Here is a 24,526-nt window from a genome sequence, read left to right as displayed (position 1 = left end):
TATTCTTGTAATCAAGTATTTATTTTTTGTGAAATATGTTCCATAAACTCATCCAATGGATCAATAGGAGTGTTGTTTATGCTTGTCTTTTTGTACATTTCTACTAAATCCATGTGTTCTTCCAGTGTTTCAGCTTCATTTGTTTCTGAGTCAAAATACTTATCTTCAGCATCCTGAGAAATTTGTTGCAGGTCATCATACTCCTCGTTGTTATCTATACTAGTGTAATCAATTTCAGCATCTCTCCCTTCTATAAAACTACTGTACATTTCTTGCTGAAACTCCTCACGGAGTAAATTTCGTTCATTCGCATTGATCATAGTTTGTTGTCTAGTTTCAGGAATATGAGACGGCACAGTATCAGGAATATCAAAGGCTCCCCATTGCTTCTCATTGCTTTTTCTTACACCATCCATACTCGTGCAACTATCTTGATTAACACATTCATCTCTTTGACTTTCTTCAAGTAGTTGTTCATTTTTCATTTCCCTCATTTCATTTCTATCAATGGTGTCAAGGATCATAGTAAGGAGTGTAAGATTTTCACTATCCACTGAGTCACGTTCCTGTATTTCATCTTCGGTCAGGTATTGCCCAACGAGCTGCTCATAAAGAAGTGGGTTGCGCAACATCATTTGTTTGTCACTAAAATAATCCGTTTCATTCTGTAACTTTTGAAGTGCCTTGTACCGTCTATTCCTTACTCGCTTGCGTCTACTCGCGTCTGAATGATATCTATCTAGACTTGCTACACACTCTTGGAGCTTTCTGTTACTGCTATCATTAGATAATTGCAGTTTTTTAAAGTATTCTAAGTGGTTCGGACATAAATACTTTCCGAATTGCAAGAGGAACCTTGTAGGTGATTGTTGATATATATCGCAAGCTATTTGTATTTTGTCGGCAGTGCGCAATTCTTGTTCATGAACGTGAGCATTTTTAAAAGATATACTTGCACATCTGACCAAGTAGTCTATAATATCACGAATAGGATCAATTTCCACATCGTCTTCTACGATTGGTTCCGTATTTAGATCTGCCGCATAGCTAGATGATTCCATGTGGATTTGTTAGTTTAATAGGTAAAATGTACTCGTATACTAGCACTGCTACGTAGTCTCTATAATGTAATAGAATACCTACTTCGATACTAGAATATTACCTCAGTATATTAATTCTTTCTGATTTGATTTGATAAATTAATGATAATGTAACAATAATGATTGTTATTATAAGATTTATACTGACAATTGACAATGACAGTCAATTGTCAGTTTATAGACTAGGGTAGAAGCCCTTAAAAATAATAAAAAGTGAAATAAAATTGTAGTAGGATGAAATCCATTAGAAAAGGAGGGGAATATTATAAAAATTAAGGGAAAAATAATTTACGGGCGATCTGAGGTCGGGGAGGGGATGGGGGTGAGTCTTTAAGGGTAAAAAACGGTTTATCTCGATTTCCGGCAAAACTAAAAGTCCTATCGAAAAAAGTCAAATAGGTATGTATGTAGTAAGACCCAGACTCGCCTAGCCCCTTCCCCACTTCTCCATGAAATACCTTTTGATGGGCTACTATTTTTCGTAGGTCACTCAGGTATATAATTTTTCTTAAAATAGTTATAAATAGACATCTACGCATATAACGCATATATAAAAATAAAAAAAAAATTAGAATTCGAGTTTTTTTTATTTTTTACATTTTCTGAGAATTTACTATAGTAACATATATTTTTTTTTCACCATCAAAAAGTAGAGATTTCAACGAATAGAAAACATACCAACTTTTTGAAAAAAGCTGATATTTTGACGGGTGAGTTTTCGATTGAAAATTAGGGTGTTTTTTCGATATTAATTCAAAATAAGGTGAAAAAATAAATATTTTTAATCAAATAAATTACAGCGTATTTGGGACATAAAAAGGTAAGTTTTCGCCAAATTTCGTTAAAAAAAAATTTTTTTTGTAAAAGATAAAAATAAAAAACCAAAAACTTGGTTTTTTGAATTTTTCACATAAATTTTGAGGTTATGTGAAAAAAGTGTAAATACAAAAGTTTTAGATCTTTTTATTACCTACAACTTTGCCATTTGACTTTTTTCGATAGGACTTTTAGTTTTGCCGGAAATCGAGAAAAACCATTTTTTACCCTTAAAGACTCACCCCCATCCCCTCCCCGACCTCAGATCGCCCGTAAATTATTTTTCCCTTCATTTTTATAATATTCCCCTCCTTTTCTAATGGGTTTCATCCTACTACGATTTTAATTGGTTTTAAAAATTATCGACCCTGGTCTATTAACAGTATATAATAGTTTTTTTTAATATAGTGGTTTAGGGCCTTATCTTCTTGCCTTTTAACCAAACTTAATTTACGTACATCATTATAAATTTATTTATTTTTTCCTTCATTGCGTAGTACATTTCTAATTACAATTAACGGTTTAATTTTATTTAAACGTCATCATCATCTTTATTTCCAAATTGTTTTAACAGTGTTTTTAATAAATACGTAAATATACAATTCATTTCTAACCGCGCGGCCAGACACTCGTCCAGTGGTGAAGGAATAATATAATATGTCGCTGCTTTGCAAGAATAACAGCACAATTCAAAATTTAATTTTTCTGTGAAAGGTACAGTTTAATCATACCTGTATTTTCCCTTCTTTTAACTTCATTTATTAAAAAGATCTCGAAACAAAAACATTGTTTAGTTTTATACTGGCTCCCCTGGAAAATTACTTTTTCCAGGGGAGCCAGTTTGAGTTATGCCAATATTCTTGCAAAGCAGCGATGTAATGTATATAAGCCCTTGATCTGTTTTTTTTTGTTGTTCTGGTATTATATAATTTCATAGAGGTATATTTTATAGGGGCCAAGTATTTATAACATTATTATTGTAGTATTTGTTTTGATATAACATGAACTGTACCGATAATCTAATAAACCTGCAGCGATTTTTATCGAATATTAATTTTTTGCTCGATTTGGTTGAGAAGCTGTTAAAAAGTGTATATAATTTACTATATTACATTTCTATTTAGTCTAAACATGAAGCTTACCATTAATGTTTTCAAAATGTATGCCTATTAACATTTTGTCAGGCAACTTTCTAATTTCTTCTCGACACAACTTCTAACCCTCCCTCCTCCTTTTCAGGGATGTTTCTTAGAGGCGGTCTTCTTTCCCGCCTCCCCCAACATCAAATATGCGATAAATTATAATGTACATTCCTGGAAAAGGACGATCTGTAGAATAAAATTTCATTGTACCATTCAAAAGGTACATAATTTAGTACCGAAAAAAAGGCATGAAAAAAATTCGCTTTCCAGTGTCAGTGTCAATCAAATGTCAACTGTTAAATTTGTCAACTTCATAAACAACTATTATAAATTATTATAATAAATAGTATCGTGAAATGTGAATAATTAAAAACCACAATCATCGTGTACAGCTTTAGAGTAAAAAGAGATGCAAGAAGAGGTTAAATTGGAATCATAGTTCATGACTCATCAACGAACGTACAAAGCCATGTTGTCAATAACTTTTACACGATGAGATAAGCGGTGTTTACAGTAAATACTGAAATAGTGTCTTCTCAATTGCTACAATGGGCTACCTTATCAATGTAACATGGAAATGGGAAGATATGTGCGGCCCAATGGGTCTCCAGCCCTGGAACGACACGTCAAAGGACTTCGGGTTATGTTTTCAGGAGTTATTCTTGCAAATACCTTTGTTTTTTATTCAAGCCATTGTGGCGGGATACTTCATAGGCTACAGAAAGGACTGGGTCATCAGAGAGAAAGCTCAGGAACAAGCAATAATCTGGCGTAGTTTTTTTGTTATGGCACTTGTGTTTATTCCAATAATAGAGTTGTACATATTAATAACAGACAAACTATATATAATTTATCCTGTCGACTACTTCACTGCAGGAGCAGCGTGTTTATCATGGCTGGTGCATTTTGGATATGTGTTAGCATTGAAACATCGGCTTGGGCAAAGTGCACGCGGGCCGACTTGCCCGCTGCTGCTGTGGGGCTTGAGCGTGCTGCTCAATGTGATAGCCCTCCGCAGCACTATCATCAACGAAATCCCAATAGGGTTCAATGTTGCAACTTTGTGCGTCCATGGCTTATATTTTATAACTCTTCTGCCTTCTAGTGACTCTAGACCAACATTCTACTCTCAATCGCTTGTTGGGTCACAGCGTTCTAATGTGAGTTTTTTAAGTAAATAATTATTTTAAAAAAAATTAATAATGTATATATTACATAAAAATATATATTACATATTACACAAAAATTATCTTCCAAACTATTTACTTTTAGAGTGAATACACACCTTTACTTCCAAATATGGATGCAGGTGTGTTGGGTACAGCTATGCAAGGACTGAGTTGGTGGTCTAAGATAACATTTTTGTGGGTAGATCCTCTTCTACAAAAAGGTATGTTAACAATATGTAGGCATCATTTCATAAACATATGTTAAGAAATAATTTATAGATAGTATTGGATTTCAATTTGAAAACCTATTTTAAGGATTGGAGAACAAACTGAAGGACATAGAAGAGTTACATGATTTACCTGCAACATACCGCTGTTCATATGTGGGTGCCAGGATGGACAAGGCTCTTATAGGAAACATAGACAATTATCAGCAATTTGCAGAAGTACCTCATGAGCCTTTCATAGGATCTGGTAAGTAAATATCCTACTATATGTTCCAATAAATTATTTTTAGTTGATTGTGTTATATACCTAATATATATATATTTTGATATTCATATCTACTACCACACAATAAATAGTCCATGCTTAAATGTACATATGAGTCAGTCCATTAAAAATAGATTTGAATATATAATTTGAAAATACACCATATATTTCTAGTAAACAAAGTACATATTATCAAATTGAGTACTTGAGGAAAAGACTAAAAATACTTATGTCTGTTGTGTTATGTTTGTGTGTATCTATAGCAGCTATGACAGCATTTACAAGAATGAAATGGAGTATATCTTTCAGGGTACGGAGCAGTAGGTGAGACGAGACCTCAAGCATCAACGCCAGTCACTCCAACATCGCGAGTACTGCTAACTCCACAGCGACGTCAAAACGTATCATTATTTCGCGCATTGCACAGTTGCTTTGCCCTGCAGTTCTATAGCATTGGCTTACTCAAACTTATTTCTGATATGGCAGGCTTTGCAGGTCCTATATTACTCAACAATGTGGTTAGATTTGTTGAAGATGAAAGTATAGATATGCATTATGGGTAAGCATTTTCTTAATAAGTATGCTTATTTTATACCTAGACTACAGCCAACAGACATTTGAAATAATTTTAAATAATTTATATATGAACAATGCTTACATGGAACACAAACTTGTGTATAGTTAGGACTGATTAGTAAACTATACCAATAATAAATAAGAAAATTAATTCACATTATAAAATTCCTTTTTAGGTATGCATATGCTGCAGCACTTTTAACGGCTGCAGTGGTGGGCGCACTATTCAATGTACATTTTAATTGGCTAATGTCTATAATAGGACTCAAAATGCGGGGAACCATTGTTTCTACCATACTTAGAAAGACGCTAAGTGTTACATCAACAGTTTTGTCCAAATCATTTTCTGTGGGTGAAATAACAAACTTTATGTCAACTGATACTGACAGGATTGTTAACTCCTGTCCAAGTTTTCATGCACTGTGGAGTATTCCATTACAGGTATAGTATAGAATTTGGATAATATACAATATATTACATTATCCAATGTCAAATTTTGTTCGGGTCTAATATGTAATCATGATGATATTGATTATCAGACAAGAATATTATCATGATTAAACAAATTGTTTAGAAAGTATAAGACTAATGAAATGTCAGCAGGTGTATCCATTAGAAGGTTACCAAATGTGCAACATTTTATTGGATGGATTAAGTTATGGGCTATTGATGTTATTGTTAACTAATGAAACATTTTCAATTTCAGTTGGTCATCACATTGTTTCTTCTATATCAACAAGTGGGCATTTCGTTCTTGGCTGGTGTAGCTTTCTCTGTAATTTTAATACCTATAAACAAATTGATTGCCAATAAGATTGGTCATCTTAGCACAGAACTAATGAAGCATAAGGACACTCGTGTTAGTTTAATCAGTGACATGATCCAGGGTATCAGAACAATAAAGGTCCATGTTTGGGAGGATTACTTCATTAATAGAGTTACAGGTGAGTCAGTACATGTAAAAATATTATTATTTGGGCATGAAAGTATTGTCCAGTTAAGATGTGTGTTGTAGTATAATATCAAGATTACCAAGCCTTAGAAATTTAATAGAACAATATTTATTTTGTCTTATAATTTTTTAACCTATATTTACTAAGTTTATTATATCACATACTAAATTATATGAATAGAGCATCTTTTTTATTAATCTGAAATAAAGACAGTATTTTTTTTTAATTTGGGAGTAGCAGACGATATGACGATATGCCGCATGCAGTCCACCTGATGGTAAGTGGCTAGTGCCGCCCATGGACATCTATAATTAATCCTAGATAGGATTAGATACGCCGCTACTTTTGAGGACTAAGCTGGAACGCCTCGGAAAAGTATCTCTCCCTTACCAGACCCTTCAAACCAGAACACAGCGTCGCTTAACACTGCTGTTATAAGGCATGAATAGGTGTGGCGGTGGTGCCGCCGGAGTCAAACCACAAAGGGTTCTACTACCTTGAACATATCAGAAATACAATAAATATATCACTAATTTGCAAGAATAATGGCACAAATCAAATTTCATTGTTCTGTTAAAGATACAATTTAATCCCAAATATTTCCTATTTTAATGTGTCCTAACAGTACTGTGGTTATATACGTACTACTACTTATAATTGTATATATCATTATTTTAATTCTTACTAGATGACCCGGTGAACTTCGTACCACCTAATTATGAGTGACTATCTGTACCTCGTGGTTTTACTCGTGTAATTTATGTATTATGTCCATAAACTACTGGTAAATATTAGGAAATGGCCACAGGAGAACAGGAAAATAAAAAATACAATTAAATAAAATTCACTCTACCTCTCTGCACTCTGTTATTTTTTTACCGACTTCACAAAAGAGATGGTTATCAATTCGGCCGGTATCCAGTTTATCATTGACTATTTAAGGGCCTGATAATGTGGCTGGGAGTCAAAATATGTAACCCCTCAACCGATGGGAATAATTGAGTTGTGTTTGAAGATATTTGGTGTAGGTTCTAATGAAATTACAAAGTCAGTTCATCATTGACTATTTAAGGGTCTGATAATGTGGCTCGGAGACAAAATATGTAACTCCTCAACCGATGGGGATATTTGAGTTGTGTTTGAAGATATTTGGTGTAGGTTCTAACGAAATTGCAAAGTCAGTTCATCATTGACTATTTAAGGGTCTGATAATGTGGTTCGGAGACAAAATATGTAACTCCTCAACCGATGGGAATAATTGAGTCGTGTTTGAAGATATTTGGTGTAGGAGGTTCTAATGAAATCGCAAAGCCAGTTCATCATTGACTATTTAGTTAGGTTAGGTTGGAACACATAAGGCAATATAAAACTAAGCGGGCAGGGCGCGGCAGCGCCCTGCGAGCGGGCGGTTCCAATCAATGTAAATTCAGACCTTACCTTAATTCATGATCACGTTTATACAATTGTATATTGTATTAATATAAATGTTATTATGTCATCACTAAAAAGGGTAAAAAAAAATTTAACAAAAAATACAACCGACTTCTATGTCACTACATAGTAAAAAATAATTCAAATAAATGTTGCTTTAGTACATATTTCTGAAGTCGGCGCTCAATATATTTCGTTCGAATTATTTTTTACTTTGTAGTGACATAGAAGTCGGTTGTATTTTTTGTTAATTTTTTTTACAAACACGCGAAAAGAAGTAGGTACCTATAACTTCAATAACGGTTTTTTTTAAAGAAAGTTTATTTACTTATAGTACTCTAATCGGGTTGTTGAATAGCTAAAAATGCTGAAACAGGTGTGTAAATAGAAAGGCGGTTTATAACAGTCTTAAGGGTTGATCTAAAAAAACAAACAGTGACTCAGATGCTTCATTATGTCTTATGATAATTTTCTTAGTGCTCCAAATTAACGGATATTAAATTAAAGTTCCATACCCGATTAAACGACCCTAAGGGTTGATTTTCCAAAAACGGTGAAAAATGTGTTCTATTATTTTGAATCAAAAAACTAAATTCCAATTTTCATAGACTTTGCTTCAAAATCTGCCGACTTCTAAACGAAGTGTCTTCTAAAGCCAAATGCAAATTTTTACAGTCTTTGCTTCCAAATTAACGGATTTTAAAATAAAATTCCAACCCCTACTTAACCAACTTAAGGGTTGATTTTGCAAATATCGTAAAATAGATATTTAATTACTTTCTATCGAAATCCCAAATACCAATTTTCATATAGATTTGCATCAAAACTGGGGGACTTTAATACAAACTTTCAACTCTTATTTATTCACGGAAACGCGGTCGAACAGGATAAAAAGTATCCTATGTCCGTCTCCTGGTTCTAAGCTACCTCTCCACCAATTTTCAGTCAAATTGGTTCAGCCGTTGTTGAGTTATACTTCACGAAAACGCGGTCAAACGGGATAAAAAGCATCCTATGTCCTTTTCCTGCTTCTAAGCTACCTCTCCATTAATTTTTAGTCAAATCGGTTCAGCCGTTCTTGAGTTATAAAATGACTTCACGGAAACGCGGTCGAACGGGATAAAAAGTATCCTATGTCCGTTTCCTGGTTCTAATCTACCTCTTTATTAATTTTCAGCTAAATCGGTTCAACCGTTCTTGAGTTATAAAATGACTTCACGAAAACGCGGTCAAACGGGATAAAAAGCATCCTATGTCCTTTTCCTGCTTCTAAGCTACCTCTCCATTAATTTTTAGTCAAATCGGTTCAGCCGTTCTTGAGTTATAAAATGACTTCACGGAAACGCGGTCGAACGGGATAAAAAGTATCCTATGTCCGTTTCCTGGTTCTAATCTACCTCTTTACCAATTTTCAGCTAAATCGGTTCAACCGTTCTTGAGTTATAAAATGACTTCAAGGAAACGCGGTCGAACGGGATAAAAAGTATCCTATGTCCTTCTCCTGGCTCTAAACTACCTCCCTACCAATTTTCAGCTAAATCGGTTCAGCCGTTCTTGAGTTATAAGTGGAGTAACTAACACGACTTTCTTTTATATATATAGATTTAAAGGAAAGATTTCGAAACAAAAACATTGTTTAATTTTATACTGGCTTTCCTGGAAAATTACCTTTTTTACTTGTGCCATTATTCTTGCCAAGCAGCGATATGTAATGTATGTGTGTGTGCAGAGGCGCGCGCGAAGGAGCTGCGCTACCTGCGCGCGCGCAAGTACCTGGACGCGGTGTGCGTGGTGCTGTGGGCCACCACGCCCGTGCTCGTCGCCGCGCTCACGCTCGGCACGCACGCGCTGCGTGGACAGCCGCTCAATGCGCCTGAGGTATCTTTTTGAAACTTATTAAGCACGTGTTTAAAGAAAGCCTTTCTTTAAAAAAATAATTAAGTACAATAAAAGTGAAAATGAAAACAAAACCGAAAAGTATAGTATACACGCATGTTCAAACTGAACTTGTATGATATATCATCATCCTTGAAATCCTTATAAAGTTTATTAATATATAGCTGTAGTTTAAATCTGGAATTATGTAGTTTTTATTTGAATCCGCATTAATATCCTTACTATCCTTACTAATATTATAAATCCGAAAGTAACTCTGTCTTTCTGTCTGTCTGTCTGTCTGTCTGGTTGTCTCTTCTTCACGCCTAAACCACTGAACCGATTTTAATGAAATTTTGTACAAAGATAGTCTGACACGCGAGAAAGGACATAGGATAGTTTTTATCCCGGAAATCCTACGGGAAGTAGGGATGGCAATCTAAGATCGATTAATCGGAGAATCGATCATTTGGACCCAAAACATCGATTATTCTAATCGATATTAGTAAGGGTTTAATCCTAAACTATGCATTTGATCAAGTGATGATCTTTAGCAAAGTTGAAAGTACGAATTTTCAGTTTTATATTTGTTAGTATGTTATATTATTTTCTTTTAAACGCGGGCGAAGCCGCGGGCAGAAACTAGTTTATAATAAATCTAATAGTTTGTGAAGTTTAAATCAAGTGTAATATAAACTTGTGAAATGTAAACTTTCGACAATACATATGGTAGTAAATATATTTATTTACATAATAAACCATTGTTCTACAAATAATTGTTTATTTTCAGGTGTTTACTACTGTTGCATTAATTAACATGCTCATAGCACCACTGAATGCATTTCCTTGGGTGCTAAATGGACTAACAGAGGCATGGGTCTCCATTAAGCGCATACAGAAACTCTTAGATGTAAGACTGACCATTATATTAATACATATTAAAATGTTGTATTCATACATGGAAAATACCTCTATACACATACTTCATTTTATAGATGGAATGTAGTTTGTTTTATTCTGTAGCATTTGTGTAGTTGACTATGTAAATTATTTACCTTTATTGTATGAATAATTGATCTTACTATTTTATTATAAGTACAGTATTTTTATTATTTCATAATTTTTTGTACGTTATTTCAGCTACCGGACATGGATTCAGGACAATACTACGACAGGTTGAATACAAATCGTGACGAAGACAAAGTTATAATTTTCAAAAACGCAACATTTTCGTGGGCTACTTGCTCTACTGTGAAGACACAACCAAAAGACAAAAAGAATAAGGGTAAATCCAAAAAGAATCTGTCTAAAAGAAATACACAGGGGACTGAAGCATCAGGTGAAATGACGACGCAAGAGCCTTTTACGCTCAAAGAGTTAAATTTGGAAATAGGCAAAGATGAATTGATTGGTATCACGGGGCCAGTGGGGAGCGGTAAGACCTCTCTCTTGCTCGCTATTATTGGCGATATGATAAAGAAGAGCGGTGATATACAAATACCTGAAAATTTATCGAGTAAGTGTTTTATGCAAATATACTGAAATATCGAAATTATATTGATTACTGTTAAATATAGTAGTGTATTTTGAGAATATATCAAGTGGTAGTAATTTTTAGTTGTAATTTGTTAGTTGCCATTGTTTTTGTAAGAATGTATGTGCATAATATTTTGATTTAACTTTAACAATATTTTCAGGCTTTGGGTATGTATCGCAGAAACCGTGGCTCATACGAGGTACTATACGGGACAATATATTATTTGGTAAACCGTACGACGAGGCCAAATTCCGTGCGGTTATCGATGCGTGTGCACTTACAGGTAAATAAGGAATCCGGGTCAATGAACTTCTTTGATACTTAGGGTTGCTTTTATTAATTTCCAATTATAGATAATTAGGGTACATAATATTATAAGCTATGTATGTATAGTAATTACACATATGTTATTACAATCATGTTAAGAAAGTTATAAGAAATTCACCAATTTGATATACATAATATATAAATATTGTGAGATTAGTAACTATATTTATTCATATAGGTTTTAATAATTACTTATGATTTTTCTTTTTCACTTAAAGAGGATTTGAACGTGTTGGGCTGGAATGCGTATGTAGGAGAAGGCGGATGCACGTTGAGTGGCGGACAGCGTGCAAGAATTTCATTGGCTCGTGCCGTGTATCAGGATAAACAAGGTTTATTACATTTTATTTTACAAATAAAAAACATTTATACATAACGGCCATTGTACTAGATATGTAAAAATAAAGATTTTTTAGGTTATCTGAGGTAATTAAACTTAGTCTTCAACATAACAAAGCAAAGCAAAGCAAACATTAACGAATTGCATCCTATCTGGTGTTGACTACAGAATATGTCCATAGTTGCCACTTAAGATTAAGCCATAGTAGCCCATATAGAATATATCCATAGTAGCTATAGAACATGTCCATAGCAGCCAGATGATAAACTTCCAAGCCCACCTAGGGCCTGGCCGTTTGTTACTTCTATATAAAAAATGTGTGATGTCATTTATCACAGTACAAAGCTAACATGGTGTGTTGTCAGTGTACCTGCTGGACGATGTGCTGGCGGGGCTGGACGGCGCGGTGGCGGCGCACGTGATGCAGCGCTGCGTGCTGGGGCTGCTGCGCCGCACCACGCGCCTGCTCGTGGCGCACGCGCCGCAGCACCTCGCGCGCACGCACCGCGCGCTGCTGCTGCGCGACGGCCGCGTGCACGCCGTCGGTAAGTACACCCCGCACGTGCTGCAGCGCTGCGTGCTGGGGCTGCTGCGCCGCACCACGCGCCTGCTGGTGGCGCACGCGCCGCAGCACCTCGCGCGCACGCACCGCGCGCTGCTGCTGCGCGACGGCCGCGTGCACGCCGTCGGTAAGTACACCCCGCACGTGCTGCAGCGCTGCGTGCTGGGGCTGCTGCGCCGCACCACGCGCCTGCTGGTGGCGCACGCGCCGCAGCACCTCGCGCGCACGCACCGCGCGCTGCTGCTGCGCGACGGCCGCGTGCACGCCGTCGGTAAGTACACCCCGCACGTGCTGCAGCGCTGCGTGCTGGGGCTGCTGCGCCGCACCACGCGCCTGCTGGTGGCGCACGCGCCGCAGCACCTCGCGCGCACGCACCGCGCGCTGCTGCTGCGCGACGGCCGCGTGCACGCCGTCGGTAAGTACACCCCGCACGTGCTGCAGCGCTGCGTGCTGGGGCTGCTGCGCCGCACCACGCGCCTGCTCGTGGCGCACGCGCCGCAGCACCTCGCGCGCACGCACCGCGCGCTGCTGCTGCGCGACGGCCGCGTGCACGCCGTCGGTAAGTACACCCCGCACGTGCTGCAGCGCTGCGTGCTGGGGCTGCTGCGCCGCACCACGCGCCTGCTGGTGGCGCACGCGCCGCAGCACCTCGCGCGCACGCACCGCGCGCTGCTGCTGCGCGACGGCCGCGTGCACGCCGTCGGTAAGTACACCCCGCACGTGCTGCAGCGCTGCGTGCTGGGGCTGCTGCGCCGCACCACGCGCCTGCTGGTGGCGCACGCGCCGCAGCACCTCGCGCGCACGCACCGCTCGCTGCTGCTGCGCGACGGCCGCGTGCACGCCGTCGGTAAGTACACCCCGCACGTGCTGCAGCGCTGCGTGCTGGGGCTGCTGCGCCGCACCACGCGCCTGCTGGTGGCGCACGCGCCGCAGCACCTCGCGCGCACGCACCGCGCGCTGCTGCTGCGCGACGGCCGCGTGCACGCCGTCGGTAAGTACACCCCGCACGTGCTGCAGCGCTGCGTGCTGGGGCTGCTGCGCCGCACCACGCGCCTGCTCGTGGCGCACGCGCCGCAGCACCTCGCGCGCACGCACCGCGCGCTGCTGCTGCGCGACGGCCGCGTGCACGCCGTCGGTAAGTACACCCCGCACGTGCTGCAGCGCTGCGTGCTGGGGCTGCTGCGCCGCACCACGCGCCTGCTCGTGGCGCACGCGCCGCAGCACCTCGCGCGCACGCACCGCGCGCTTCTGCTGCGCGACGGCCGCGTGCACGCCGTCGGTAAGTACACCCCGCACGTGCTGCAGCGCTGCGTGCTGGAGCTGCTGCGCCGCACCACGCGCCTGCCGGTTACCTGATGGCTGATAATACCGATAAGGTATTATCCCTGTTGAGGCCCTGTTGATGGTATAACAACATCAAACACTGGTGCCACTAACCTTCATCCGCCAATCTTCGTTTGAGTAGCGTCGTGAAATATATTGCAGGCTTTCCTTAAAAGTGGGCATTTCATATAACAATATCTCTCATTACATACTTACAGTGTAAAGTTAAAAATACCTTTACAAAATTAACCTCTCTATTTAGTTACTTCTTCCGTTATTCAATATATACATTGGCACTAACAACCAACCATCATAACCATAAATAAATATTTCTGTAACAGGTAGTTATTCAAAAAGAATCCTATCCACTAATCTGTGTCCAATTGTATCCAGGTCCTCCAGAAGTGGTTTTCCACGAGATAGAAGAGTTTCTGCCGAGCGAGAGCGAGTCGGTCGGGGAGGAACCGCCGCGGCCGCACGCGCCCGCGCCGCGACACGACCCAGACAACGTCAGCAATAGCAGCCTCGACGAACAGGTATAGTCCGCGAGGTCTAAGCTGAGCTTTGCATTAGTGTGAGTGAATACAAAAGTAGAGTCAGATAAAAAACTTTAAAAAATAAATTTATCATTATTAGTTAGGTACATAAGTTGAAGAGGTCTTCTTGTTAAAAAATTAGTAAAAAAATGTTTTTACAATATGCAATAAAATTAATTAAATAAACTTTGTAGTATTTAGACCCACCATTTTGTTACATTGTACAATTTTATAATAAGAGCTAATTGCGAAATTTTTCGCGAAAGTCTAGATAGAATCAGGGCTAAGTCTGTGATTTGAAAATTGTACAATGCAGAAAAATGGTGGATTTAACTACTACAAACTTTATTTTCATTATTTTTGAATTTTTAGTCTGTCTTCACATTTTTTTAAAGTTTCAATTTCATTAATTGCACCAAGTATTAACGTTTCATTTTTAATTAATTAAAACAATATTTGTGTTATATTAAATTACATTTCAACAAAAAAAATGATATTTTAAATTATTGCAACTGCAAGCCTATAATAAGCTAGAGTATGTTGTAACTATGTTAGCTGGTCTATGTTACTAGATTTATTAGTGCGCTATATATGTAGAAAGTAATAGATTTTGACGTATTTATATATTTATTCTATTTCTTAGGAATCCATGTCTGAAGGGACCGTCGGGTGGTGGGTGATCGGCTTATACTTACGAAGCGTTGGAGTAATCCTCTCGATGATAATCATTTTGTCGTTGGTTCTGATGCAACTCTCCCAAAACTTCACGTTCCTCTGGCTAACATTTTGGGTTAAGAACAGAACAAAGAACTCTACTCAAATACAAAGCCCGAATTTACTAGATTTGCATGATAATAAAACGTTAATTGACCATGGGTTTAATGCATTAGACAGAATATTTCACACGATATTGGCGCTGTTTTTTGACAGAAATGAAAACAATATTTCTAAGCCAATCAATAACGAAAGCATGTTATATGAGCCTGGAACGGTGGCTTACAATGATAACTATTACTTGGAAATGTACTTCGCGCTGGCGGCGCTCAACCTATTGTTTACGACGATGCGAGCATTTTTATTTGCTTACGGAGGTGTGAAAGCTGCTAAGAAAATACATAAGGCTCTCCTCAAAGTTATTGTTAAGGTAAATATGATATTCATTAATAAAGTTACAATAAAGATACTTTTTAATACGACAAAAATCGCCTTTTCGCACCAATATATATGTAATTTCATTACCTTTTTTACATGCATAACTCTGTTTACAGGCTTATGTAAAATTTTTCGACGTGACGCCTACAGGCCGCATAATCAATCGGTTCTCTTCGGACACCTACACCGTCGACGATTCCTTGCCGTTTATTCTAAACATTTTACTTGCTCAACTGTTTTCGTTGATTGGTAAGAATTTTATTGCTCTATCTGTCATTCATTTTTGGAGTTTACTCCTTAAGAAACGATTTGAGTTATAAGGCCCGGTACGGAAATTTTATGAGGAGTAAAATCAAGTGTAACACGAAAAGTTGAGGCGTAACGTAGAAAGAGACAAACATATATATCCACACTTTACGCGCAACACCAGTGAAGTCACTGAATAGAAATGTCATAATTTTATTTTTTTGTACTAGTGACGTGAAGGAATGCGTTGTATCGGTAAAATAGGTTCACAGACTACATATTAAAAGTATTTTTAGCCACAAATAAATAATTTAAAATAAGCCAAATACGAAGGTGCTAAACTCGGACATGTATACATGTCCGTGGACGGTTACGGTACATTTCGTTTCGGACATGTATACATGTCGCTGGGCGGCAACGTATAATGATCCATTACAATCCCTCCTTTTTATTACAATCATCATATCCTCTCAAAAAGGAAGTAGCGTTTTTAACCAAAATATGAATCAAGAGTGCTTTTATTAATTTAAAATACAGTAAGTTCAAATCCCATGTGAAAGTAATTATTACAATAAAAATAATTAGCAATATATAAAACATTAAAACGTCATTAACTAATTTGTTTACATTTTTGCATAAATTAAGGTTTGATCATTTATAAACACTGTGAAAAATATGAACATTGACGCCATAATATGATTAACAATCTTTTATGAACGTTTTTAAAGAAGAGTAACATATAAAATCAGTAAGCAATTGAATAAGATATAATATTAGCAAAATAAGTTTTTAACATAAAGAGGCTTTTGTAAGTTACTGGTATATTAATTTAATTTATAAAAATGGATGCATTATTGATCAGCACCATCTATCAACGGTAAACGGGCAAAATCAAAACAGTATTATTTAATATTTATTACAGAATTATTGCTAATGAATTATGTTAAAAATAAGTTATATAAAATTAGCAATACGTTTTAAATGAAGTCTAGTATTATAAAACATTCAGAAACAATCCAAATTACATATAATAACATGTTTATTGAGTCTCATATAAATTGCATCCGTAAATTGCATCCGTAAATTGCAACAAGGATATTTTATAGATGGCAAAGAAATTATAATTATTAAGTTTTAAGTTATAAAACGTTTAACATTGTTTTAAATATAAATAATTATATTATATTAAAATTTACTTTAATATAAACAATTATATTAAGTTACCATTATAATATTTGGAACCAAAATACATAGATTGATAAACTTGCAAACTTACAATTTATAAAACTTGCCACTAGATGGCGCTATTATACCCATGCGCCCATATATACATCTATATACAACGTACATAAACAGCAACCTAACCATCAAGTTTTAATGTTTTGATTTTAAAGTTTTCTTGTACTTCTATGCATTGATACGTGTATTTTTATGTACTATTAAACAAATCATCAAGTGATTAAAGTTGAAAAAATATTTGAAAATATGCAAGAAATTGATTTAGATGATAATGAAGAAGAATCCAAAAAACACATGGATGCGGTTAATTGGTAAGCTTATCGTTTACATTTATGAATAATAAACATTTTAAATACGAACAGCTAGATCTTTTATTTAGTGTTTTTATTATTATTATTTTTAATCAATTGATTAAATATATTTTATATTTATATAATATTTTGTAATAGTTATATTAAATTATTACGACCCATTTCTATTTTGAAGTAATATAAATAATCCGAATAATTACAGATATATGTTTGTTTCTCTTATCATTTTAGCAGATGCGTTCATTTACCCTTTTTTCTATTCGATATATATCATAATTATCGTTCGTAAGGAGTAAACTCCAATCGTGCGTCGTAGCTGACACACACACACTTTTTTTTATTTTTAAAAGTTTTTTTAACATATATAATACTAACCAATAAAGGGCCACTTAGAGATACCACTTAGAGACTTAGATTATTCTTGAAAGTACTATAAATAATAATATATTTTCACTTGGATAAGCCTTTACTTAGGTAAATTAACAAAAGGTCTGCCTGCACGCTATTTGGTTATGAGTTATGACAAATTACCTTCGGGGATTTCCTGTCTATTGGCTTACTGTGTCCATGCCTTTTCCTTTTTTATAATAGTTTCCACATTTGGCAGGTGCGGTGGCGGTGGCGGTTTACGGGCTTCCTTGGTTGTTAGTGGGAGTACTACCAATGGCATTTATATATTATAGGTAAAACACATTGTTGTGTTTTTTTATATAATATTCATGTAATTAGTTCTTAAAAAGTGTGCCTTTTAAACAGTTTTAAAAGAAGCACTTTTAATTATTTTAAAAAATATTGGAAATAGGATATTGTAATAGGTAGGCTATCAAATATTCCTTTAATGTTTTTTTTACTATTATATAAACGCAATTTTATTTATAAACAGATTACAGCGGCGCTACAGACCTACATCGAGACAAATCAAACGACTACAGAGCGTTGCTTTGTCGCCCGTGTACGTTCATTTTAACGACACTTTAGAAGGTGAGGATATATTACTTTGGTTGCAATTATAATATATTGATGTCAAACGCCGTTACCTCTACTTACTTTTCTTACATAAACATATAGAATAAGAAGAATAATGACACTGCACAACATTTTTAATTAGTTCTGAATTTGCACAGAGTAAGTTCGTAACAGTAAATAAAAAGTTCCAGATCTCTATTAGCTCCGAATACATGATAATATTAATAATTTTATGAATAATAGTACCATCTATAGCCTTAGTCTATGTTTTCAGTAATTATTGGAAATGGCGATTTTACTGTTACGGACGTATTTTACATAATAGTATTTGCTGCTATTCATTTATACTGTACACGTATCTAATTGTTTCATTGTAAAGCCCGCTCCACATTCTCGCGAGAACGCGAGAAAACACGAAGAACGAAAATGTGGAGCCAATACGAATCGGGTTTTTCTCCCCTTCTCGCGAGATTCTCGCGTGAATGTGGAGCGGGCTTAACGTGTGGTCGTTCAGGTATGTCGACGGTGCGCGCGCTGGGCGCGGGCGCGCGCTGGGCGGAGCGCGGCGAGCTGCAGGTGGAGGCGTGGCAGCGCGGCGCGCTGGCGGCCGCGGCGGCGGCGCAGTGGCTGGCGCTGCGCCTGCAGGCCGCCGCCGCCGCCGCGCTCGCCGCCGCCGCGCTGCTCGCCGTGCTGCAGCGCGAGGCGCACGCCGCCGACCCTGGTACGCAACGCGCTCTACATATAAATATATATAACTCAAAGGTGACTGACTGGCATAGTGATCTATCAACGCACAGCCCAAACCACTGGACGGATCGGGCCGAAATTTGGCATGCAGGTAGATGTTATGACGTAGGCATCCGCTAAGAAAGGATTTTGATCAATTCTACCCTTAAGGGGATAAAATAGGGGATGAAAATATGACTTCGTAACGCGAGCGAAGCCGCGGGCAAAAGCTCGTCCTATATGAAACGCATTAACTACACTTAGGACTTTTATCTTGTCACGCGTGTTCGCGCAAGCAAGTGCGTTCTACACGCAAACACGCGTCAGACACTTCGCGTACACACGTGTGTCTATGAAACGAAAGGGTGCAAGTTTCATACGTACGGTGACACACCCGTGTGGACGTACAGACACGCGACAGGAACACTCCTTAAAATTGTTTATAACCCCATATAAGCTCATAATATGTTTTATTTTTATTTTATAATATAGGAGTAACGAACGAGCATGCAGTCAACCTGATTGTTAGTGCTTAGTGCCGCCCATTCACATCTGTAATCAATCCCAGATAGGATTAGATATTCCTACTTCGATATCAGATGCGCCACTTCCTCTGAGGACTAAGCATTAACGCCTCGGAAAATTTTGTTTTACCTCACCGTTCAAACCAGAACACAACAGCACTTAACACTAAGGCAGAAATAGGGATGGCAGTGGTGCCGCCGGAATCGAACCACCTTCTACCACATTCAAAAGTCCATTTAGGACTTTCATCTTGTCAAGCGTGTCCACGCTAGCAAGTGTGTTCTTCACGTACACACACTTCAATCACTTCGCGTATGTGTGTATATGAAAAACTAAAGGGTGCAAGTTTCGTAAAGACGCACGATATTTGTTCATATTTGCTCATAATAAGTATATAACCTCATATGTACTCAATAAAATTGTAAATTTTTTTTAGGATTGGTGGGGCTCGCAATCTCATATGCTTTGTCAATGACGTCAATGTTGAGCAATGTGCTCAATTCCTTCACCGAAACTGAAAGAGAAATGATTGCGGTGGAACGAGTTGGAGAATATATTACTCAAGTTAGTTTGTATATCAATTAATTGTATTGTCGAGCTGACACTTTCTTACTATTGTTACGGTTTCCTCTCAATATAAGAAAAGTTTAAGCAATTGTTTAGCCAAGTTTTATTAGACCATACATTCCTTTGAAAAATTATTATATCTCTGACATATTAGACATAATCTGAATGTTTTATTGCACCTGATTAATCAAATAACTTACTCATAAATATGCATATGTATAAATAGTGCATATAGGTGCATTATATTTGAATGCGATTGGAAAAGTAGGCGTAGTAACCAAAAGTTTAAATAATGTTACAGGTCGAAACTGAAAAAATTGACGGGGATTCACCGCCTTACGGATGGCCATCACACGGTGTCATTAGTTTCGAGGACGTTTTTCTTAATTACAGGTTTGTAATTTTTTTCTTATAAGATATTAAATCGTTAATAATAAATTGATGATACTTATTAGAATAGCTTTAAAGAACAATTTTTGTAAAGGATTTTTTAAGATGATAATGATTTTTAGATTTTAGTGATGTTTAGTGGCCAGTGATAATATGTATTCTTCTTTGTATGTCCTGGGTAGGTTCGGTAAGTTAACCTATATTAGGTGCGGTCAGAGTTAAAGTAAAATGTTCAATAAATGTATTATAATTTTATTACCGTAAATATTATATCCGTATAACATACAATAATTTCATTAGCGTAAATCTACTATGCTTACAATTTGTTTGTACAGCGGTCGCGGCGAGAGCGCGGGCAACGCGGCGCTGTGCGGCGTGACGTTCGCGACGCGGCCGGGCGAGCGGCTGGGCGTGGCGGGCCGCACCGGCGCCGGCAAGAGCTCGCTGCTGCGCGCCGCGCTGCGCCTCACGCCGCTCGCCGCCGGCCGCGTCTGCGTCGACGGCGTCGACGTCGCCACGCTCAACCTGCACGCGCTCAGGTTATTATTGTTTAGTCGGCATAAAACTGCTAGTCTGCTCTGAATTTAGAAATGAATCGCGTCCCCATATCATGTCCCGGCTGTTCGCAACAATTTAAAAGCGGATTAACATTTTGGCGAACTATATACTTGTTGGATTGACGGGGAATCTTATCGGTTTATTATGGGACTGTGAATGTAGAAAGCGTGAAAATTGTGTTCATTATAAACCCACATCTTTTTAATCACTAATACGAGTTGTCTTTTATATTGAGTATCATTACTCTGGTCGATCGGTCGATTAATGTATTAGAAATTGCTAGACTTCACACACACATATAAATGTCCTCGGGATGATCGTTATTTTCTACGTCTCCAGAGAAATGCTTTCTTCAGATTCAAATTGAATCTTTAGCAAGTACCTAATATAAAAGAGACATACCGGTGGGTTATCATTATTAAATCGTAAATAAATAAAAGACGTTTATTACTTATGTACACATAACCCTTCGTCTTCAATTGTTACAAGTGAACAATTTATTTCTATCACAAAACCCTACTACAGTAAATTTCATTATTCCACCAGGTCGCGCATCGGCGTGATCCCGCAGGAGCCGTTCATATTCAGCGGCAGCGTGCGCGAGAACGTGGACCCGCTGCGGCAGTACCTGGACGCGGAGGTGTGGCGCGCGCTGGACGCGTGCGGCGCGCGCGGCTGGCTGGCGGCGCGCGGCGGCCTGCCCGCGCCCGCCGCCGGGCTCGCGCGCGGACACGCGCAGCTGCTGTGCCTCGTGCGCGCGCTGCTGCAGCGGCCCAAGGTACCACACCTGACGGACGGTATTCATTGCCCACTTAATGCTTTAAATCCGGTTTTTATAAAATTGAAGTGAAGTTTTGTAAGTAATAAATAGACCGCAGCGGCCTGCCGGGCCCGTCAGTAACGGACGGTATTCATTGTCTGTTATTTAAGCCTGTTATCCACAAAAGTGGACGGTAGTTTTGTAAGTAACAAATAGACTATGTTCATTGAAGTTATATCATATTTATATATATTCTATGATTCCCTTGTTTCTAAACAAAAATTAGAAAACTTATTTGTATAGTAGTATAGTCCGCGCCAAACCACTAGTCCGCTCTGAAGTTGTTGCGCGCAGGTTTAGTTAGCATATATTTCATGACGTAAGGGCACTCTAACGCAGCTAGGTCACGTGGGCGAGTACGTAAAGGCCCCAGGCGCTGTGTCCCTGTAGTTTCAGGACCAGAATAAGGCTACAGTATCCCCTGCCTGTCGTAAGAGCCGACTAAAAGGGGGCTTCCGGGGTTGCGGGCGGTAAGAGTGGGAGCTGGAACCGCCCGGTAAGCGACCCCGGGAAGGGCGGCGGTGTGTGTGGTCGCATACCGTCGTACGCACCAGATGGTGTGGCAAGCGTCAAGCTCGCCTGGGCAGAGCCCGACGGGGCAACGCGCTAAGAGGACTCCGGTTGCGTTCCTTTGGAGATCCCGGAGTCCTCTACGCAGCGCCGAGGACGGCCACCGTGGGGGTTTTAGTGCGGTAAAAATCCCACATAACCCTGCATCGCTCCCACGGCGCCGGGTACGCCTTTTGAAGGTTTCCCCCTCGTGAACAAAAAATAAAGGTACCCGTGGGCGAGAGCGGGCAGCGGACGGGTGCCGGGAGGGTCGCGCGTTGAATATCTATCACTCGTATCACTCGTAAGAATATCTAAGAATGTAACAAATTCATTGAATAAGTAACGCATATAAAGATTTAAATTATACATTGTTATTACATGATGCGGTAGTAATGGTACAGGATCCCTAGTATAGTTTTCATCATTTATTACTAACAAGCTGATTTTTCGTGAGTAGCTTCGTTTCGACAAGACGCCCAACATTTTTCCTTACAGCAATGTTGGTAAATGGTAGCTTGATGGGGCAGCAAGGATAAAATATGTTGACCGGACGAATTCTAAAAATTTATTACTAACCAATTTTTTCTTTGTTAATTATCAAGATAAGTATTTAAATAACGTGAAAAAATTTTTGTCCTACAAAATATAAGGTTTTTATTAAGGCGTCCCCCCTCTCCAACATGTATCATAAACAAGGTCATGAAAAATAATTACTAACCAGCTGATTTTTTTTTTATTGGCTGTCTACCATTTACATAGTCTACCATGCACATTGTCCTACAAATTGCATGGTATGTCATCTCGGACCTACGCTGAAAAGATGTTAATTCCGCAGGATTATTTTTTTTATTAGTAACTGTAGGACAAAGGTATCACGTGATAGGATAATATAATTTTTATCTAAATAAAACAATGTCCTACAAAAAAAAGGGTAACTTTTATTAATCCTACAAGATTTGTAATTTAACTATAATATAATATAATATAAATAAACTATAAAACTGGCGGACTGGAATAACGTACTTCGCAATTTGTAGGACAATGTGGGTAGTAAGCTGTGTAAATGTTAGACAGCTAATAAAAAAAAATCAGCTGGTTAGTAATTATTTTTCATGACCTTGTTTATGATACATGTTGGAGACGGGGGACGCCTTAAAAAAAACCTTATATTTTGTAGGACAAATATTTTTTCACGTTATTTAGATAATTGTCTCGATAATTAATAAAAAAAAATCGGTTAGTAATATTTTTTTTTGATTCGTCAAATCAACATATTTCATCCCTATTATTTTAGTTATAAACCACAATCGAGAACTTTCGTATGAGAATTTGTTGGGCGTCTCATTGAAACGAAGCTATTCTGGAACACTCAGCTTGATACTAATTATTTTTACATTAAGTATTAGTACTACAACTTTTAAGTGTAGGTCCGAGATGACATACCATGTAATTTGTAGGACAATGTGCATGGTAGACTATGTAAATGGTAGACAGCCAATAAAAAAAAAATCAGCTGGTTAGTAATTATTTTTCATGACCTTGTTTATGATACATGTTGGAGAGGGGGGACGCCTTAATAAAAACCTTATATTTTGTAGGACAAATATTTTTTCACGTTATTTAAATAATTATCTTGATATTTACAAAGAAAAATTTGGTTACTAATAATTTTTTAGAATTCGTCCGGTCAACATATTTTATCCTTGCTGCCCCATCAAGCTACCATTTACCAACATTGCTGTAAGGAAAAATGTTGGGCGTCTTGTCGAAACGAAGCTACTCACGAAAAATCAGCTTGTTATTAATAAATGATGAAAACTATACTAGGGATCCTGTACTATAAAAGTAATAATTGGTCACAGATTCTGCTAGTCGACGAGGCGACGGCGAACCTAGACCAGGAGTCGGAGCGTCAGATCCTGGACGCGGTTCGCAGCTCGTTCGCTGGCAGCACGGTGGTGATGATCGCGCACCGGCTGGCGGGCGTGCTGCAGTGCGCGCGCGTGCTGGTGCTGGGCGCCGGCCGCGCGCTCGAGCTGCGCGAGCCCGACGCCGCGCTCGCCGACCCCGCCTCGCACCTCAACCGCCTGCTGCACCCCGACAGGAACTGACGTCACCATGCGGACTGATCCGGAACTTCTCCGAACCGGAACTTGACCGGGAACTTCTCCGTCCGTGTCGCTGCGATCCTGACGCGTGAGGCACTGGCGGTAGCACACGGACATACTGCTCCGACTATGTAATATCTGTGTAACTTGATAAACACCGACAATGTAATCAGACCATTCTTGCCTA

General features: G+C 38.6%; 2 protein-coding genes across 2 annotated transcripts; one reads left to right on the top strand and one right to left on the bottom strand.

Moving 5' to 3' along the window:
* On the bottom strand, window positions 1-1,266 carry LOC140749692 (coiled-coil domain-containing protein 97). The gene has a single exon (XM_073082814.1). The coding sequence runs from the start codon at window positions 1,059-1,061 to the stop codon at window positions 12-14; it is 1,050 nt and encodes a 349-aa protein (XP_072938915.1). The 5' UTR covers window positions 1,062-1,266; the 3' UTR covers window positions 1-11.
* Window positions 1,267-3,352: 2,086 nt separating this feature from the next.
* Window positions 3,353-24,495, top strand: LOC140749502 (ATP-binding cassette sub-family C member 10). Its single transcript, XM_073082574.1, has 23 exons — window positions 3,353-4,218; window positions 4,331-4,448; window positions 4,543-4,701; window positions 5,029-5,278; window positions 5,472-5,736; window positions 6,002-6,239; window positions 9,409-9,557; window positions 10,345-10,464; window positions 10,695-11,070; window positions 11,252-11,374; window positions 11,637-11,750; window positions 12,124-12,303; window positions 14,037-14,179; window positions 14,823-15,323; window positions 15,448-15,580; window positions 17,735-17,810; window positions 18,011-18,108; window positions 18,608-18,814; window positions 19,781-19,908; window positions 20,213-20,304; window positions 20,637-20,840; window positions 21,406-21,637; window positions 24,094-24,495. Exons 1-23 carry the CDS (start codon window positions 3,607-3,609, stop codon window positions 24,340-24,342), a joined length of 4,767 nt encoding a protein of 1,588 aa, XP_072938675.1. The 5' UTR covers window positions 3,353-3,606; the 3' UTR covers window positions 24,343-24,495.
* Window positions 24,496-24,526: the final 31 nt, after the last annotated feature.

The sequence above is a fragment of the Epargyreus clarus genome, unplaced genomic scaffold (genome assembly GCF_041222505.1).
Source record: "Epargyreus clarus isolate Ecla_fem2 unplaced genomic scaffold, WU_Ecla_fem_2.2 ptg000018l, whole genome shotgun sequence".
In the NCBI taxonomy this organism is placed as follows: Eukaryota; Metazoa; Arthropoda; class Insecta; order Lepidoptera; family Hesperiidae; genus Epargyreus; species Epargyreus clarus.
This window is presented reverse-complemented; position numbering and strand designations above follow the sequence as displayed.

Excerpts from the sequence above, each read along its gene's own strand:
- LOC140749502 (XM_073082574.1), top strand. The coding sequence starts at position 3,607 with ATGGGCTACCTTATCAATGTAACATGGAAATGGGAAGATATGTGCGGC. Across the intron at positions 5,737-6,001 it reads TGTGGAGTATTCCATTACAG|TTGGTCATCACATTGTTTCT; the intron begins GTATAGTATAGA and ends TTTCAATTTCAG. Across the intron at positions 20,841-21,405 it reads CTCAACCTGCACGCGCTCAG|GTCGCGCATCGGCGTGATCC; the intron begins GTTATTATTGTT and ends TTATTCCACCAG.
- LOC140749692 (XM_073082814.1), bottom strand. The coding sequence starts at position 1,061 with ATGGAATCATCTAGCTATGCGGCAGATCTAAATACGGAACCAATCGTA.